Genomic DNA, 20000 nt, shown 5'->3' with positions numbered 1-20000 from the left:
ATTGAGGCTGGGGGACATTTGGCCCATTGACATTGGCATATGGCAGCAGACAAAGAGAGAGAGAGAGAGAGAGAGAGGCATCAGATTTTGAAGTCACGATGACCTTTCTTCTCGTCACCGACTGGAGAATCTACAAAAAAGAAGGAGAAAAGAAAATTAGGTCATCTCAAAGCAACACTATATACTTTTCCCAATTCGGAGTCACCTCTTTCCCTGGGCCCGGGACAATTGACAATTGACTCAAACAGAGTGGCAGTCATGTGTATTGTAAGGTAATGCTCTCCCCACTCATCAGCATGACCAGGGGATATGGAAGCTGCTAAATGCTGTTTTACTACTACTGCTGGACAGGGGCACTGCACAGGAGACTGATGATGCTAGGAGTGGAGTAGAGCAGTGATTCTCAAACTTTTTCAGACCGAGGACCACTTTGTCACCCAAACAATGTTCAGGGACCACCTGCCAACTGAATTGACAGTTGACGGGTGCTAAATTCTATGCACATCACTTACTTCTTACTCACATTTACAAGCCTGTCTTATTGTGGTGAAAATGAGGCTTCAGTTATGTTCAGCTTTGTAATAATATTACAAATATAGTCTACCCTAGCTTGTCTTAGAAAAGTAGAAATCCCCTCGTGGACCACCTGAGCTTTGCCGAGGACCACTAGTGGTCCCCGGACCACACTTTGAGAATCACTGGAGTAGAGTAATATACACACCAGTCTAGGAAAGACTAGACCAGGCATGTGTTATCCCAACTGCCGTCTTGGCCAGGACTGCCAGGGAGAATATGTTTTATACCTCAATGGGGACTCCCTGGTTAAATAAAGGTCCTGGTTTAAATAAATTTCAAATAAGTAACATTAGAGGGAGTGTCCTGGGAGCTAGACCCCTTCCATGGCTATAATATGTTCTGATTTGAAGGGACTATGCATTTGGGAATTGTTTGACTATGTCCATTGTCACCGCATTTGCCTCAGGCCTTTCACACAATCACTAAACCTGTCCTGACCTAGCATTGGGATGAGTGGGTGGTGAGCAGGGCAGGGTTAATGCACAGGCTAGATATGACTGCAGCCTAGGGGAACCTGCCACAGGCTAGATATGACTGCAGCCTAGGGGAACCTGCCACAGGCTAGATATGGCTGCAGCCTAGGGCCCCCACCACAGGCTAGATATGACTGCAGCCTAGGGGCCCCCACCACAGGCTAGATATGACTGCAGCCTAGGGGCCCCCACCACAGGCTAGATATGGCTGCAGCCTAGGGGCCCCCACCACAGGCTAGATATGGCTGCAGCCTAGAGGCCCCCACCACAGGCTAGATAGGTCTGCAGCCTAGGGGCCCCCAACTGCCAGGGGGCCGCCAGTTGGCCAAAGGCGGGGGGAAATCAAAATAATTAGAGTAATGTAATAAGAGTGTCATGCCAGGTAGAGTTTTAAATCTTATTAATACTATTCTTGGGTTGGAATGATGATGCCGTCTATGTAATTTGGTTCAGAAATGTGTCTTCCGTGGGGGCCTACAGCAACCTGTAGCCTAGGGGGCCCAGGTCATCTTAATCCGTCCCTGGGTGGGAGCCCACTATTGCCTGGGGAGGAGTATTATCCACTGACTGATGAAACTTTTCGTGGAGTAGTAATTGCACCAGATATGAAAAGGGGATTTTTTTCCTTATACCAACCCTCAAATAAAACATCTGAGGCACAGCCCATGAAGGGAAAGTATGTTGATATTAAGACAGAGTAGCAATTGAGAAATGTATTAGCAATGCATATGTCTCCGTTCTTTCACAGACATGATTTATTTGATGTGTACACTGGTCATTTTCACAAGCCATTGGCCCTAATTTCAACCTGCCTCCAATAGCCTGCGGGCCTGTGTGTGTGTGTGTGTGTGTGTGTGTGTGTGTGTGTGTGTGTGTGTGTGTGCGCGAGTGTGCGTGTGCGTACGTGTGTGCGTGTGTACATTCAGGTGGGCCTGACACTGCCTAGGGGGGGTTATCCAGTGCTGGAGGGGCCAATCAGTGCAGACCAAGAGCTGATTTAATGGCCTATTGATTTCCAGATCCACAGTCACTGCAGCCCTTTCTTCTGATACCCAGGACTGGACTGGCCATCTCTGCCCTACAAAGCAAAAAGGCAGTAACTGCGCAGAGCTCAAAACTGAGTCAGTTGACTTTAAAATGATACTGCAATCCAGTGTGGGTGGTTTTTGGGAGATTACTGACATGTGACGGTTTTGTTACTTTATATTACCACCTTTTTTCCAGATCAATCATTTAATTTAACTTTAGACTGATATATATGGCATTGAAGTCATAGTAACTAATTTGAAACAGCAGTACAGTTACTGCCTTTTTGCTTTGTAGGGCAGATCTGGCGTAGTGGGCATTTCCCGGTGGGCCCCACACCCTCATGGGCCCCTACTTTCAGGAATGTAATAAAGGGGGTGCGGGGCCCACCGTTGAGTCAATTCTGTGCCACTAATTATGAGGGGACCCTTTAAACCAACAGTGCCCTGGTTCTATTTTTACCCCCAGTCCAGCCCTTTCCTCTGGTAACCAGGGCCAAGGGGCCGAACCCATGCAATTACCTGATTACAACACTTTATCCAACTTCCCCAAACCTGAAAATGGCACACTTCAGTTCCCTTTGCTTCCCTTCAGACTATGCCAATCAAAGGGAGAACCTTTTATTCGCTTCCCTACTCCCTAGTGATTGGGTTAAGTTTACACACACAAACACACACAAACTCAAAGACATGCAGCTGTGCGCACACGCACAAAAACACACAGATACACACAGACACAGACACACATACAGCTGTGCACACACACACACGAAAACACACGCACGCACACACGCACGCACGCACGCACGCACGCACGCACGCACGCGTGCACGAACGCACGAACGCACGCACGCACGCACACGCACACACACACACACACACACACACACACACACACACACACACACACATACACACACACGCACAGATCCACAGTTATCCAACCACTGCTTTTCGGAACATAAGGAATGGCCCTTGTGAAGAGACTTGTGTTTAAGCTTGTACAAAATGGCCGTGTAAGCACTGGGAACAGGAGCCAGACGTCCAGCTGTCTGATGTGTGTGTGTGTGTGTGTGTGTGTGTGTGTGTGTGTGCATGCGTGTGTGTATCTTAATGGCTGCTGCCTATAGAGCAGGAGGCGAAAAATAAAACCGCCCTGTGCTGGCCCAGTGGTGTGCTTTTGAGCATACTTTATCAATGTCTCTGATGTGGCATTCTCTGTTCCCGACACATTATTTTTGCCCATGGCTATTCTTACCAGCGGCGATGTGTTGTCTTCTTTAAAAACCCAGGCAGGAGCAGCGGACGGAAATACTCACACACAATGCATAGATGACACCAAAGTGTGCTGCGTTCTCATTTCCTCTCACACACATTCTGCTTGTGCTGTGTCTCAAATAGCGCATACACACACACGCAGGCACGTACGCACGCACACACACACACACACACACACACACACACACACACACTGACATACACCCAGCCACGGCCACAAACTGTATTGTCTGCCCCACAAAAACACACACACATACCTCACTTACTCTCTAAAAGCTCCGCACTCTTCCCCTCTTTGCCGCTCAGCAGCGGCGGCTGTGATTTGAGCTCTATGTAAGTCCTGGACTGGCGCCTCCTGGTGGGCGAAACAATGTCCTCACCCATCCCCATGCCCATCCCCGTCAGCTCTATACGAGCCGCCTTGTCCGCCTTGTCACAGTCCACCACCAGGGCCACGGAGTCCTTCAGGCTACCCCCTGCGTTAGGCGACCCTAGGGCCACCACTGTCCCACTGGCCCCCCCTCCTCCTCCCCCTCCCCCTCCGGGCGACACCGGAGACCGGTCCTCCGTCGACGAGTCCGTCATCTTGGAGCCCGAGTGGGGCACCTGCCCCGCCGCCGACTGCCCGTTAGTCTGCGAGCGCATCGCCGCCGTCATGGCGCCACCACCGCTGTGCATCATCTTCCCCGCATCCCCCCGGGTACCGCTCCCCCCGCCTCCTCCTCCGCCTCCAGGTCCGACGCCGCTGCTGTAGACCTTATAGCGGATCATGAGGATGATGATGAAGACGAGGACGGAGGCCACGATGATGCCGCCGATGATGATGATCATGGTGCCACCCAGGAAGTGGCTGTGGAGCGACTGGCACTGGCTGTACTCAGCCTCCGTGACGAAGGTGAGGCAGCCCACCTGCCGCGTGGCCGTCAGCGAGCTCAGGCTGTCGTCGTACACCGCCAGCACGCACAGGTCGTACTCGCGCCCCGACACCAGGTCGCGAACCAGGAAGTCTTGGCTGCTTGACGGAATCATCCTGCGTGAAGTCAAACAAAAAAACACACAACAAAGAATTCCTTTAGAAAATGCATGTCGTCGTAGACCGCCAGCACGCACAGGTCGTACTCGCGCCCCGACACCAGGTCGCGGACCAGGAAGTCCTGGCTGCTCGACGGGATCATCCTGCGTGAAGTCAAACAAAAAAACAATACCTTTAGATTAGACATTGATTCTCAAACTTTTTCAGACGGAGGACCACTTTGTCCCCCCCAAAATGTTTAGGGACCACCTGTCAACTGAATTGACAGTTGACGGGTACTATTTAACACTGCTAATTTTAATGCGATTATTTACTTTTAGTCACATTTACAAGCCTGTCTTATTGTGTTGAATATATAACTTCAGACATGTTTGGCTTTGTAATAATGTTACAAATATAGCCTTCTGCTGGAAAAGTAGAAATACCCTCGAGGACCACCTGAGCTCTGTCACGGACCACTAGTGGTCCCCGGACCACACTTTGAGAATCACTGGTCATCATTGATTAGATTAAATTAGATAAGATTAGACTAGATTCTTTTGGAAATACATGTACAGTATATAATGTATAAATATCCAGTGGAATAAATTGTTAGTGCTTTGACATCCTGGAGTCAAGCAAAAACACAACAAACAATTTCTTTAGGAAATACATGTATACAAAGTATACGTATCCTGTGGAGTTTTTAGCGCTTTGACATAATATTTCATCCTGAGGTTGACTGATGCACACAAAAGTACCATAACAAAAGATTATAAAAGATTAACATGGCTGCTTCACATATTCCCATGCAACAAATAAATCCTAGTGCCATTACAAAATATGTTTACTAGATATGCATCCATCAGTGGAAAGCAACTCTGTTCTATAAAGAAGCACAGTGATCTCATTACAGACATGATTTAGTATCACATTACAACGTGGTTATACTGTGCCATCTTTGCAATAACAACCTTGAAATTGACATTGTGTCTTATGTAATAAAATCATTCTAGAGAAGCTCGAAATGGAATTAAGTTATTAGATGTACTCCATCACATCTGATGGGGCAGCCATAAAATATGGATGATAAAAACAGACATTTCTGACTGCTGGATGGTATTGTCCTGGGACAGAAAAAAAAACAATGAATGGATGCAAATGTCATTACATCACTGTTAAAAATAGAATGCTGTGTTTTAAAGTTGTACTGTATACAATACATATCAGGCAGATGCAGAGATGGGGGATGTTGCCTTTTAAGAACAAGACGATGGAGTGATTTTCCTGACAATTTCAGACACATCAATGCAAAGACAAATTGCCTTTTACTCGTCTTCACAGCATGACATGAAGTGACAGCCTGTCTACAACAGGAGGAGACACATTCACAGGGGAATCAGGCTGCTCATTTGGAGTCCCACGAAAATAAATTACAAAAAGTAGTCATTAAGGTGTTGATGAGACTAAATCATGCTGGGAGAAGGCACTCTCTGTTTGATACTGCATCAATAAGGTATAAGATATGAATATTGAAAGCGCAAAAATAAATAATAAAAAAGAAGAAAAAAAACAACAGATGTTATTCCCCATGACTCCCTGGTGACTGTCTTTGTGATTGCAATCAAGCAATCAAATCTGAGATGCACAAAGGACGTATATAAAGACTGCTGTTTCTGGGCTGCATGATTAAAAAAAAAAAAGTAAATATGAAAACAATATTGTCATATTGCAATGAGGGAGCGGTGCTATCACCATCCGGCTTGTTTTTATTATCTTTGGGGGATGTGGCTGGCAGAAACTAGCTTTGACATGCTACATGTCAGCACCAGCATGTCAACACATCAGGATGAAGAAGGAGGAGAAGTACAGATGGAAGATAGAGGTAAAGCTGGAGGAAAAAAACAAAACGATGCATGAAATGTGGGATGGAATGAATACAATGGCATACTGTATATGAAGAAGACCAGTAGAGGGACCAGTCTCAACTGCAGTGGTCTCCAAGTATTTTTCCCAAAGGGCCAAATTATGTAGCGCAAATGAAGCTGAAGGCCAAAACAAATCGCCCGACCGTATGGCCTCAGATAGCAGACACATACAGAAGCCTACGTTTTCACTTGTTCCAACCTCATGGTGGACCAAATGTTTCCCATGCCCGGGCCGGATCTGGCTCTCGGGCCGCCATTTGGAGGCCACTGCTCTACTGTATTGACTTGCCTGCAACAGCCGGTCACACTACCACCATCAAATACTGTACAAAGCAGTGATGGGCTATCCAGGCCGTGCACTCCTAGTGACGCAACACCTTCAGCGTTGCTACTAGTCAGGTCAAGTACTTTCTGAGCTCCCGAAAAATTGGGAACTCCCCCCACTTTGTCTGGAAGCAAACAACCATTAGCAAACCAAGGGATGCTTGTCAACCATGCCATGTGGAAAATGTTCATTGTAATGCTCTTGGTCAGACCAATTCTCGAAGAGATTTGAAAGTCGATGATAATCAGGCTAGTGATGGGCCATATTTTTCAAATGACCTTGTTTTACCAGCCCAATGCAACCAGGTGATTGGCTGGTTGGCTGGTTGAATGATCACCTGCTTGAATTGGACAGGTAAAACCAGGTCATTTGGAATATCTGGTCATAGATTGCAACGAATGAATCCATTTTCCCCTTACTGTACCAGAAGGTACCTCATCCAGTATCCTAAGTAATTGCAGCAGCATGTATTGCTTTTCTGCAGGGATGGCAATGCCATGGGAAGTTACAGTATATTCTGTTATAAATGCAATTTATAAGGAACGTTAAGACTGGGCGGCTTACAGCAGAAGGTCCATCAACTTGACCAACGCCACAGTCAATAAAGCAGCATCATATTTATAGATCCTATAGTGTGTGTGTGTGTGTGTGTGTGTGTGTGTGTGTGTGTGTGTGTGTGTGTGTGTGTGTGTGTGTGTGTGTGTGTCTGTGTGTGTGTGTGTGTGTGTGTGTGTCTGTGTCTGTGTCTGTGTCTGTGTCTGTGTCTGTGTTCGTGTGTGCATGCATCCGTGTGTAACACCATAATATTGATTCTTCCCAGAAATGTACAGTGTGTAATAAATGCACTGAGGTAGGCAGCTTGAAGAGAGCCAGCTCACTGAAACATGAGAGAGAGAGAGAGAGAGAGAGAGAGAGAGAGAGAGAGAGAGAGAGAGAGAGAGAGAGAGAGAGAGAGAGAGAGAGAGAGAGAGAGATTGAAGCATGAATTCATGTGTCTATAATGCATGCAGAGGATTCTTCTGTCAAGCGACAAAGTTGCTTGGTCACGATCACATCCTTTTAGACATGCTCTTTCATCTTTTGTATCTCATCTATAGTAGATAGCGAGATATGATTCCTTTCATTTTTTAATTATCTTCAATGATTTTCAGCCTTACTCCTTACTCTCCCAACTCGCCTTACGGTTTGTGTTATTATTAGACATAATTGCATATACTGTATTTGCAGGTCGAGTGGAGTGTGGTGATATCATTTCAGTTTCTGTACAGCTTTGCTGTAAGTGTTCGAGAGAACGAGATAATTACCTGCTACCACACTAACATTTCATTTAAAATTCCTTAATTAATTAATCATAGCAGTTTATTTTGATATAAATAATAGGCCTATATCATTTTAATCATGCTGCTTGACTGTGTTTTATCCAGGAAAAAGAAAGAAAGAAAGAAAGAAAGAAAGAAAGAAAGAAAGAAAGAAAGAAAGAAAGAAAGAAAGAAAGAAAGCAAGAAAGAAAAAGAAAGAAAGAGAGTTAAAGGAGGGGAAATAGAGAAAGAAACAATACCACAAAAAATACATCAGAGATGGAATGACAGCAGAGAAAGAAGAAAGTGAGGAGAACATCAGAAAGTAGAGAAGAAGTTTCTGACGAATGAATTTCTCAAATGTGACATAAGAGATCATGTTCATCTACTACTGGACCTATCACTACCAACTTCTTGGTAAATTACAAAAAGAATAGCCATGACAGTCAGAGAAAAGGAAGATGAGAGAGTGAAAATGAAACCGAAGAAAAGGATGTTATGAGTTAGATGAGGGACTGCTAAAGATCTGAGAGCTGCACTACAGATCTACAGTAGTCTGCTGTGCCTGAAGGAGTTTGCTACAAGGACGTCAAAATGGATGCTGACAACGACGTAAAGCTTCAGGCTAATCTTATCTCTTTCTCCCTCTCCTCCTCAAGCCACATCTGGGCCATGTCTGGGGCTGCTACGGTGCCAATGCGGCACACATCCGCACCACATTGACAGGCGGGATCGGCATCGGCTTCAAAGACACTATCTGGGTCACCCATATACGTATCTGAGAGTCTCGAATAATTAGAGAAATTAAAGAAAACAACAATCCCATCCATCATCAGCATCATCATCAGCATCTGAGAAATGTTTGTCGCGCTCTTGTAAATATGTGTGGACCCCTCAGCACTTAAACAACACCTAGCAAGGTGTGAATCAAGGTTCACAGCATGCAGACATTATTCAGCATCAGAAAAGTCTGTAAGCACTTGCAATTCACGGTGACCTGCCCAAGTCATAGTTTGCATATCCAGCTCCCAACCAACCCTGTCAGTCAGTCTGCTGTCTGTCAGTCAAGTAAAGGTCAAGAGAAGGTCAGACCATAGCAGTGTGAATATGTGTCCATGCTGATAAGGGCATTGAAATACAGAGGCCATAGCAGCACGAGTTCTCATACTGATCTAGTCAAGGCACAGTGTCAGCGTTGGCTGTGACAGATTGGTTCACAGTCAGATCCAGGTGTAGAAACAGGACCAATCCTACTGCACTTTGCCCCCTTCACCCTCTTAAACCCCACCATGCCAACAGGTGTAGAATCATGACCAACTCTACTGCACTTTGGCTCTTAACCTCCACCATGCCAACATGTGTAGAATCATGACCAACCCTACTGCACTTTGGCCCCTTCACCCTCTTAACCTCCACCAGGCCAACAGGTGTAGAAACATGACCAACCCTACTGCACTTTGGCCTTCACTCTCTTAACCTCCACCAGGCCAACAGGTGTAGAAACATGACCAACCCTACTGCACTTTGGCCCCTTCACTCTCTTAACCTCCACCAGGCCAAAATGTGTAAAAACATGACCAACCCTACTGCACTTTAGCCCCCTCACTCTCTTAAACCCCACCATGCCAACAGGTGTAGAATCATGACCAACCCTACTGCACTGTGCCCCCTTCACTCTCTTAACCTCCACCATGCCACCAGGTGTAGAATCATGACCAACCCTACTGCTCTTTGGCCCCTTCACTCTCTTAACCTCCACCAGGCCAACAGGTGTAGAAACATGACCAGCCGTACTGCACTTTGGCCTTCACTCTCTTAACCTCCACCAAGCCAACAGATGTAGAAACATGACCAACCCTACTGCACTTTGCCCCCCCTTCACCCTCTTAACCTCCACCAGGCCAACAGGTGTAGAAACATGACCAGCCGTACTGCACTTTGGCCTTCACTCTCTTAACCTCCACCAAGCCAACAGATGTAGAAACATGACCAACCCTACTGCACTTTGGCCCCTTCACTCTCTTAACCTCCACCAGGCCAACAGGTGTAGAAACATGACCAACCCTACTGCACTTTGGCCCCTTCACTCTCTTAACCTCCACCAGGCCAACAGGTGTAGAAACATGACCAACCCTACTGCACTGTGCCCCCTTCACTCTCTTAACCTCCACCAGGCCAACAGGTGTAGAAACATGACCAACCCTACTGCACTTTGGCCTTCACTCTCTTAACCTCCACCAGGCCAACAGGTGTAGAAACATGACCAACCCTACTGCACTTTGGCCTTCACTCTCTTAACCTCCACCAGGCCAACAGGTGTAGAAACATGACCAACCCTACTGCACTTTAGCCCGATTCACCCTCTTAACCTCCACCAGGCCAAAAGGTGTAAAAACATGACTAACCCTACTGCACTTTGGCCCCCTTCACTCTCCACTCCCACCAGGCCAACAGAGCAATGTCAATAGAGCTCGAAAGTCCCGCCCCTTAGTTCCGCGTTTCACGGGACCTAAGCTGACCATCTAACAACATGGTAGAGAGTAAATATCTTCCGATCTCAGTCATTATATGCGCTGGGCTACAAATATGCTGTTTAAGAGGCTAGATAAATATTATTCATGTAGAAGTATCAATGTTTTGTTCCGAGGCCGTCGGCATGAAAAATGTGAAGAAACACAACTTTCTAAAAAGTTTGGGGGTTCGTACGAAAAATTAAGCAAAAATATCAGAAACAACATATATGGAGCTCGTGGCACAACTCGAACGGGATCGAAATATCATTTCAATACCGCCATTGGATTACATGCTACGATTTTCGGCTAAAAATGCCGTTGAGGTCCCATGAAATCGGGGGAAGTGACGTCACTTTCAAGCTCTATCAGAAAACATGACCAACTCTGCTGCACTTTAGCCTGATTCACAGTCAGATCCAGGTGTAAACCAGGCATGTGCACTCCAATACGGCAGAGGAGTGTGTGTGTGTGTGTGTGTGTGTGTGTGTGCGTGCGTGCGTGCGTGCGTGCGTGCGCGTGTGTGTGTGTGTGTGTGTGTGAGAGGGAGAGAGAGATCTAATAGCATTTTCTCTGCGGAAATGCAGTATGTCAAAATATGTAGGCCTACCTTATGTTAAGAAAGCTGCTACGACATATGGAACTTGTCGGTAGGCCTATTTGGCAATTATTTATTTGAAAATCTGATATTGAAAAAGTTGCCTCACCAGCCATAAATCCCAGCGCACGTCACTGGTGTAAACACATGACCAACCATACTGCACTTTGGCCCCTTCACAGTCAGATCCAGGTGTAGAAACACCTACTGCACTGCACTTTGGCCCCCTTCACTCTCCAACTCCACCATGTCAAAACTGTCATGTCAATTAAAGAACATGTGGAGTGGTGTGGTGTCAGGAAGTCTTTGAGAAGTGAAGTGAAGTGAAGCTTGGATAAATAGTATACTAGTTAAGTAGGTGAGAGAGAGAGAGAGAGAGAGAGAGAGAGAGAGAGAGAGAGAGAGAGACAGAGAGAGAGAAGAGAGAGAGAGAGAGAGAGAGAGAGAGAGAGAGAGACAGAGAGAGAGAGAGAGAGACAGAGAGAGACAGAGACAGAGAAAGAAAGAGTGTTTAATCTGTCATTGGTTTGGTTTGCTGCGTTAAGAAAAGCCTGCGAGAGGACACAACATGGATATTTTCCACCACCATCCAGCATCCACCATCCAGCCATCTCTCCACGTCAAAAATGTGCAGCTACTCAACTGATTGCTGATTGAACATCTAGCGATAAGAGTTTGACAGGCTTCAAATTAAATTTGACACACGCTGTGCTTTCTTTGCAACTACGGCACAGGAATTTCAACAGGCAAGTTTTTACATAAATATTTCGGGAAGATCACTGCTGTTTGTGCTTGACGTCAATTGGAGCCATTTTTGGTGTTTGTGAAATGTTTGTCGCCCTGTGTGGACCCCTCCAGCACTTAAACAACACCTAGCAAGGTGCGAATTAAGGTTCACAGCATGCAGACATTATTCAGCGTCAGACAAGTCTGAAAGCGCATGCCACTCACGGTGACCTGCCTAAGCCATAGTTTGCGTATCCAGCTCCCAACCAAACTTTGAAAATAGATTCATATTTTTTTCATGACACGATAAGAATCTGACATTAATGGACAAGAGCATTATGTGGAACACTGAGACCCCTTTCTGAGTTGCCTGCAATGATTTAGAGTTCACCTCACCATTTACTTTATGCCTGCGCGCGCGCGCGCACGCACGCACGCACGCACGCACGCACGCACGCACGCACGCACGCGCGCGCGCGCACGCACGCACGCACGCACGCACGCACGCACGCACACACACACACACACACACACACACAAACAGTACAGAGTAGTGGTAGGTGATGAGCTGTTGTCTCATTAGTCTCCTCTCCTCCTCAGACACCTCCATTAGCCAAACAGCAGACATGGCCATTAGCCTGTTTAATCATTTCCTGCTAAAGGCAACTCGGTTATGTATCCATAATCAGCTCTGTCTCTCTCCTGTTGTTGTTGTTGTTGTTGTTGAATGGTTCTGTGTCATCCAGTGAGACATCACCACACGCACACACACACACACGCACACACGTACGCACACACACACACGCACGCACGCATGCACCACAATGGCAAAATAACAAAACTAAATTCATAAATGTATGTGCAACAAAAGTATAGTATATTCTCTCTCTCTCTCTCTCTCTCTCTCTCTCTCTCTCTCTCTCTCTCTCTCTCTCTCTCTCTCTCTCTCTCTCTCTCTCTCTCTCTCTCTCTCTCGATCTCTCTCATTCTCTCTCTCACACACAGACATAGACACAGACACAGACACAGACACAGAGAGACACACACACACACACATACACACACTGCCCTTCACACCCCACATCAGCTATTGCCCTGAGAATCAATGGGCCCTCCCCTGAAAACTGCCCCTGTTTGGCAGCCTATGGCACCTGCAGCAAGCAAAGGGCTCTATCAACACAAAAATAACTTTGGACCACACACACACACACACACACACACACACACACACACACACACACACACACACACACACACACACACACACACACACACACACACACACACACACACACACACACACACACACACACACACACACACACACACACACACGGAGAGAGAGAGAGACACACACACACACACACACGGAGAGAGAGAGAGACACACAGGCACACGCACACACGCCAGCTCTCCCTACGGAGTAATGAGCCAAGGCCTATCTACTTAGTTGCCTTCCATAGTTTCAGTCCTGCCTTAGGGGACGTTAGGACAGCCTTGCAGTGTGTGATGGGGTGTGCTTCAGCTTTTCAGATGATGAGAGTTATTATATGGTTGGATGTTTGCAAGCTTGCAACTTCAGATGCTACTATGGTTGTATTGATACATAGCCGACCTTACACACCTAAGTCAATTTGAAGCCTATCGACGCCAGCAGACGCAGACAACCTGCCGGGCATATTTAAGATTTAAGATGATCTAAGATCATTTAATAATTATTCCCAATTATTTTTGATGGTTAGGCACTTAGTCAAATCATGCTTTTCTGATTTTAAGTTATTAGTTGACACTATAGATTTCAGACTGTAAGGCAAAGGTTCATACTACTTTTTATTACAGTTTTTCTTGATCGCTTTAACACGATTTTTTAAACTGACTCACACAAAGTCGTCATGATCACTATTTCAGCAAAGCAAAAAACATGTTGTGCATATGTGTTAACACATTCTTGTTGACTTGACATATTTCCCATTCATATAACACAGTTTTTGCTAAACAGTTAACGCATGTGCCATTTAAGTAGTGCACATTTCATTGTTTAAGCTCTGATAACCATACAGAAAAATCTACTCCTGACTTTTAGAAACTACCGTCAGTTGTGTGAACACACCAGAGCACCTATTTGACACTCCTTCTCAAAAATCTTAATTTAGGCAAGGCAAGGCAAGTTTATTTATATAGCGCATTTCATACACAGGTGCAACTCAATGTGCTTCACAAAGTTCACAAATGTAAATGAAAGGAAACAGGGAAGAAAGAAGGAAATGAATTAGAGTCAAAAAGCATTTAAAAACATTAAGATAAAACATAAGGTAAAAATAATAATAAAATAAAATAAAATAAAACAAATTAAATAAAAAATAAAAATAATAAGAATAAGTAATTTAAGCTAGGGGAAAGCATCTGAGAACAGCTTTGTCTTGAGTCTAGATTTAAAGCTATCAATAGTGGGTGCATTTTTTATGTCATCTGGAAGCTGGTTCCAAAGCTTTGAAGCATAGAAGCTAAAGGCTGCCTCTCCACACTTTGTTTTGACTTTTGGAATCACCAGCAAATTCTTCTCCGTTGACCTTAGTGACCTAGTTGGTGCATACAGCTGAAACATATCCAGTAGATATGTGGGTCCCATTCCATTTAGTGATTTAAACACAAGTAGCATAGCCTTAAAATCAATTCTGTAGCTTACTGGGAGCCAATGCAGCGATCTTAAAATTGGAGTAATGTGGTCGAACTTCCTTGTCTTTGTAAGAACCCTTGCAGCTGCGTTTTGTACAAGTTGAAGCTGTTTAATGGTTTTATTGGGGAGGCCAGTAAAAAGACTGTTACAGTAATCAACTTTACTAGAAATAAAGGCATGTATTAGCTTCTCCAGATCATGTTTAGACATCAGGCCCCTAAATTTAGAGACGTTTTTTATGTGATAAAATGCAGACTTAGTAATAGCTTTCATGTGACTGTTGAAGTTTAGGTCACTGTCAATGAGGACCCCAAGATTTTTTACTGTTTCCCTTGCTTTCAGTCCCTTCGTTTCAAGGATAGTAGCAATCTTTTGTCTCTCCTCTCTTTTCCCAAATATAATTACTTCAGTTTTATCTGTGTTCAGCTGGAGGAAATTGTGAGACATCCATTTGTTAATTTGGTCCATGCAATGATAGAGTGATTCAAGGGGGGTATAGTCATTTGGGGACATAGATAAGTAGAGCTGGGTATCATCCGCATAGCTATGGTAATTTATGGAGTTATTCTCGATAATGTGTCCCAGTGGCAACATATACAGATTGAACAGTAGTGGTCCCAGAATGGAGCCCTGGGGGACCCCACAATCCAGAGACATTGGTGATGAAGTATGTCTTCCAATGGCGACAAAAAAACTTCTTTGTTGTAAGTACGATTTTAACCAGTCGATCACTATGCCCGTAAAGCCAACCCAGTGTTCCAGTCTATGTAGTAATATAGAATGATTAACTGTATCGAAAGCAGCACTCAAATCAAGAAGTACCAAGACGGATGATTTGCCAGCATCAGAATTCAATCTTATGTCATTCATAACTTTAATAAGAGCTGTTTCAGTGCTGTGGTAGGCACGGAAACCTGATTGAAACTTATCAAAATAGCTATTAGACATTAGAAAAGCAGTTAATTGGTTAAAAACAATTTTCTCTATTATTTTACCCATGAATGGTAAATTGGATATGGGCCTATAGTTGTTTAGTACCAGTGCATCCAGGTTGTTCTTTTTCAGTAAGGGTTTCACAACTGCTTCTTTCAGACAGCCTGGGAATATGCCTGTTTGTAGTGAGGTGTTGATGATCTGAAGTACATCTGATGATATTAGATTTAAGATGGATTTGAAGAAGGCTGTTGGTAAAATATCTAAGTCAGATGTAGAGGAGCTAAGACTTTGTACCGTTCTATTAAGAATGTCCACATCAACTAAATGAAAATTTCTCATGAGGTTAGGATTTAACTTCACCATAGCAAGCTGGTCTGAATCTTGGGTCGGTTGCACATGTGTGAGTATGTTTGCACGTATTTTTTCAATCTTTCCTTTGAAAAAGGATGCGAACTCATTGCATTTGCTGACTGAGAGGAACTCAGAGGGCATTAGATTTGGGGGCCTTGCTAGCTTTTCCACAGTGCCAAACAGGACACGTGCATTATTAATATTTCTGTTAATTATGTCAGAGAAAAAAGATTGTCTAGCTTTAGAAATTTCTTGGTTGTATTTCGAGAGTGTGTGTTTATAGATTTGGTAGTGGACTTCAAGTTTGGATTTACGCCACTGTCTTTCAGCCCTCCTGCATTCTTGCTTTAGCAATATAACTGTGGGATTCTTTCTCCAAGGTGCTTTTTCACGTCCCACTGTTTTGATTTTTTCGGGGGCAATAACATCCATAATACGGGTCATCCTTGAATTAAAATTAACCATGAGATCATCTGCACTCTCTGAGGTTTGACTTTGGATCTCTGAAAGTGCTTGCTGAAAGAGTGAGGCTGTCTCACAGTTGATTATACGTTTTTTGACTGTAACAGATTCCCTTTGAACATGAGGGTACATAGAAACATCAGAAAAAATGCAGTAATGGTCAGAAAAGCCATAGTCTTTGACACTAGCACAAGCATTAAGGCCTTTTGTTATTATTAGGTCTAAAGTGTGACCTTGGTTGTGTGTTGGTCCTGTTACATGCTGTGTGAGGCTAAAAATGTCAATAAGACTTAAAAATTCCTTAGCATAGACATTCTCTAAGTCGTCCACGTAAAAATTAAAATCGCCTGCTATAAACAAGCTATCATAGTTCACACAAACATTCGACAACAGCTCACCAAATTCCTCTAAGAAGAGTGGTGCAGAAAGTCTTGGAGGTCTGTAAATAGTCAATAACAGTATGTCAGAAGAACATTTTAGAACTGCAGCTAAGTATTCAAAAGATGAAAATTCACCTAGTGATGTCTTTTGACATTGAAACAGTGCCTTGAAAATAATTGCTATCCCCCCTCCCTGTTTATTCTGCCTTTCTGTACTAATGAAATTAAAGTGTGACGGAGTTGCTTCTATAAGTGTGATAGAGCTAGTGGATTTTTCCAGCCATGTTTCAGTTAAAAATAAAAAATCAAGGTTGTGGGTACAGATAAACTCATTGACAACAAAAGGCTTGTTCCTTAGAGATCTACTATTCTGTAAAGCTAATTTAGCATTGAGCATTGGAGGCATTTCCACTGTGGTAGTGAGTTTTTTTTGGGACAAGTCTGAGATTTCCCATGCTTGCCGTCTTGGGGGAATGTATGCGTGTCCTCAAGAGACCTCGTTTTGTTGTTCGAACTGGAATAAGATTGTCCACGGGTCCCCTTATCTGCTTATTTTCAAAACAACTGTTACTATGTGGGTAGGGACCCAGTTGATATCAGACTGTGCTTTCAACCATGTCATCCTCACTGATACTACTGTACTCCAGAGCACAGACAGGTGGTTGTGGGGCCTTGCCTTTTTTGGGTGCAGTCATGGATGGAAGTATCCTTTTAGATTTTGGGGTAGAATGAGGTTGACCTTGAGAAATATCCGCATAGGAGGCTTGGTAGGAATGTCTGGGGGTAGAAAAGGTAGATCTGGCATAGGGGAGTAGTCTCGCCATAGTTTCTGGAAATCTCAGTCTGGGAGATGAAGATGGTGTTTCGTCGTTCCGGGAAGGTTGTGATTCCATTGGTGATTGCATTTTGTCGCCGTTGCCAGGGCTTGCTGGTGGCTGCGTTTCGCCACATCTGGGGGGTGAGTTTGGTTTTGAGGAAACCACATTTCCTATTTCCTGTGTGGACAGTCGCTTTTTGGCAGACCTGGGAGGTGGAATTGGTGATGCCAATGGCATTTTGCCAGTCCGACAAGGAGGTGAACACTTGATCTCCGGCGAGCGGCTTGCTGCCAGTTTCTGTGACAGATCTTCCAGCTGTTCCGAAAGCTGGTTCAGTTTGTGGCGAGTTCTGTGTGTTCCGTTGTTTTCCACTTGAGCAGAGAGGGACTTGGCTACGTCATCTGTGTGTGTGCTTTCGCCAGTCTGTGGCTCAGTTTGCACACTTACAGGCACAGAGGGCTTGTTGAAAGAGCACTGTGTCTGAGTGGATACAGATACAGGCCGCTTATCAGCGCCCAAGGTCTCAATGCTGTAAACCAACTGGTCTGTCAGCACTTTGGCGCCGGTCCAACTCAGTTCTGCACTGTTTTTTTTGAAAAGTACAGTGCGTCTCCAGAAACGGTCGAAATTGTCAACAAAGCTGATACCGTTGGATCTGCATGTCCTTGACAGCCATGTGTTTAGGCAATTTAATCTCGAAAACGCAAAGTCGCGATAGCATGGTGCTGGTATTGGCCCGCTGATGAAGAATGGAATTTTCAGATCTTTTAGAGTTGAAAATAAGTCATTAAAATCCTTTTTGACAGTTATTTGCTCTTTGAACAGATCCGCTGCCCCACAGTGAACAACAAGGCGATCAATAGATCTGTGGTCAGACACCAATTGTGGGATACTGTCCTTGGTCTCACGTACGGATGCATGGGGCAGACAGGACACTTTAAAAGTTCCATTTCCGATATTTTTCACACTCAGATCACCAACAACAAGTGTTGTAGGAGAGGCAGGCAGCTGCCGTCTAACTTTGTTCTTGTTATTCCAATGCGGTGTACGTTCAGCTTTTATTCTGGGAGCAACTGGTTCCACTTGTTCAAGGCACTCAAATCGATTTTGAAGTTTTATGGGCTGCCCTGAAAAAGTTGGTCTGGCAGCAGCAGACCGCACTGGTGTTGAAGTTAGTATTTTATCTCTGTTTTTGGGTCGAGCCCCTTTGCTTTCCCAATAGTGAGTAGGCCTACTCACATTTTGCTTTGCGAAGCTTTTGCCAGGTGTTTCGTCCAGCGTCACAAATGTCACATCAGCCGGTCGTTGGTCCGCTTTTGCATTTGCGGCACCTGTTTCAGGACTTCCTTCAGTCTTTGATAGGCGATCACCCAGTAAGGATTCCAGGGCAGAAATCCGTTGTTCCAGCAGTATCCATTTTTTGGACTGTCGTTGTCGCATTTTGTTATTGTTTCAGCTCGGCAATTGTTTTGACTTCTAGGTTCTCTTGTGAAAAACACTAATGTATGAATAAAATCCTCTGTTGTTCTTCTCTAAACTTGTTAAAAACTGTGTATATGGCAAATAAAATCCAAGATATAGTGTGAAAAAAAAGAAAAAAAAGTAAAGAAATTGAAGTTAGGCAGGAGCAAAGCAGAAAAGCGACCTACTCGCTTGAGTAGGAGGAGCATCAGGCATTTAGCAATCAGTCTTTTTACACAGTGTCTTCTTGTTTGTTCTTGGCATGGAGTTATTTTGCAAATTTACTGTAAGCGCATTCTCGTACTGCAACATCATATTTTACTTTACACATATTTTCTGTAATACCGTTTTCAGCCATTAGTACATTTTTGAGTACAAAAAATGAAAACAAACAAACAAACAAAAACAAAATAGAAACTACATCAAAGCATTTACTGGGCCTGCCATCTCTCAGTGAGTAGATCCTGATCAAGCAGAGTCAGTGGCTAAGTAAAAGAAACAACAATGGAACTGACTGGCTTGAAAGTTATGTAATTGACAACAGTGTTAAATAACGGCAAATTGTGTGAACACGATAGCCGCGTTTTGGATTTTTACGACCATTGTGTAATGACTGACTGGGAGTGTTCATACACCGCTATGCAGTGTGTATTGGACTGAAGACAGAGTTTGCTTTTATTACATATGTTAAATATTTTGGAAACATAGTAGCCTTTAGCAAACAAAGATGTTGTGTTTGGAGAATTGGTTTAACTGGTTAGCCCGTTGCGTGAACTGATATGAAAATGTGCTTTTTGGAGTGACAACTGTGTCAAAGCAATCAAGAAAAACTGTAATCCAAAGCCCAACTTTCATACTATAGTATGCTTTTAAGGCATAGGTTAATACTACAGTATGCTTTTCAGATTGTAATGCTTAGGATCGTATGCTTTTTAGATTCATGTTATTCTGATTCTAAGGCAGTCACATCTGTGTTTCCAAAGGGTTCCTGCAGAGACTACCATGAGTCTTTGGGCCTTAGCTTTGCCATCCTGATGTCTGTTTGAAATGGGCCCTGAGGGCTACTTGCTTTTATTGATGTGCCTTAGAAGGTTAATTTAGCTGCCAGTACGCAGCAAGGCCTTTGGTCTCACTCTGTGAACACAACAGACATCTAAGTCTCTTAA

General features: G+C 44.3%; 1 protein-coding gene across 1 annotated transcript in view; it reads right to left on the bottom strand.

Moving 5' to 3' along the window:
- zgc:172282 (leucine-rich repeat and fibronectin type III domain-containing protein 1-like protein) overlaps positions 1–20000 on the bottom strand; it is an 88334-nt gene that overhangs the window by 28908 nt on the left and 39426 nt on the right. The window contains exon 4 of the mRNA XM_063204698.1: positions 3619–4382. Coding sequence (XP_063060768.1) covers positions 3619–4382 — 764 coding nt within the window. The remainder of the gene's footprint in view (positions 1–3618; positions 4383–20000) is intronic.

The sequence above is a fragment of the Engraulis encrasicolus genome, chromosome 8, assembly GCF_034702125.1.
Source record: "Engraulis encrasicolus isolate BLACKSEA-1 chromosome 8, IST_EnEncr_1.0, whole genome shotgun sequence".
Taxonomy (NCBI): Eukaryota; Metazoa; Chordata; class Actinopteri; order Clupeiformes; family Engraulidae; genus Engraulis; species Engraulis encrasicolus.
Note: the sequence above shows the minus strand (reverse complement) of the source record. Positions and strands in the feature narration are given on the sequence as shown.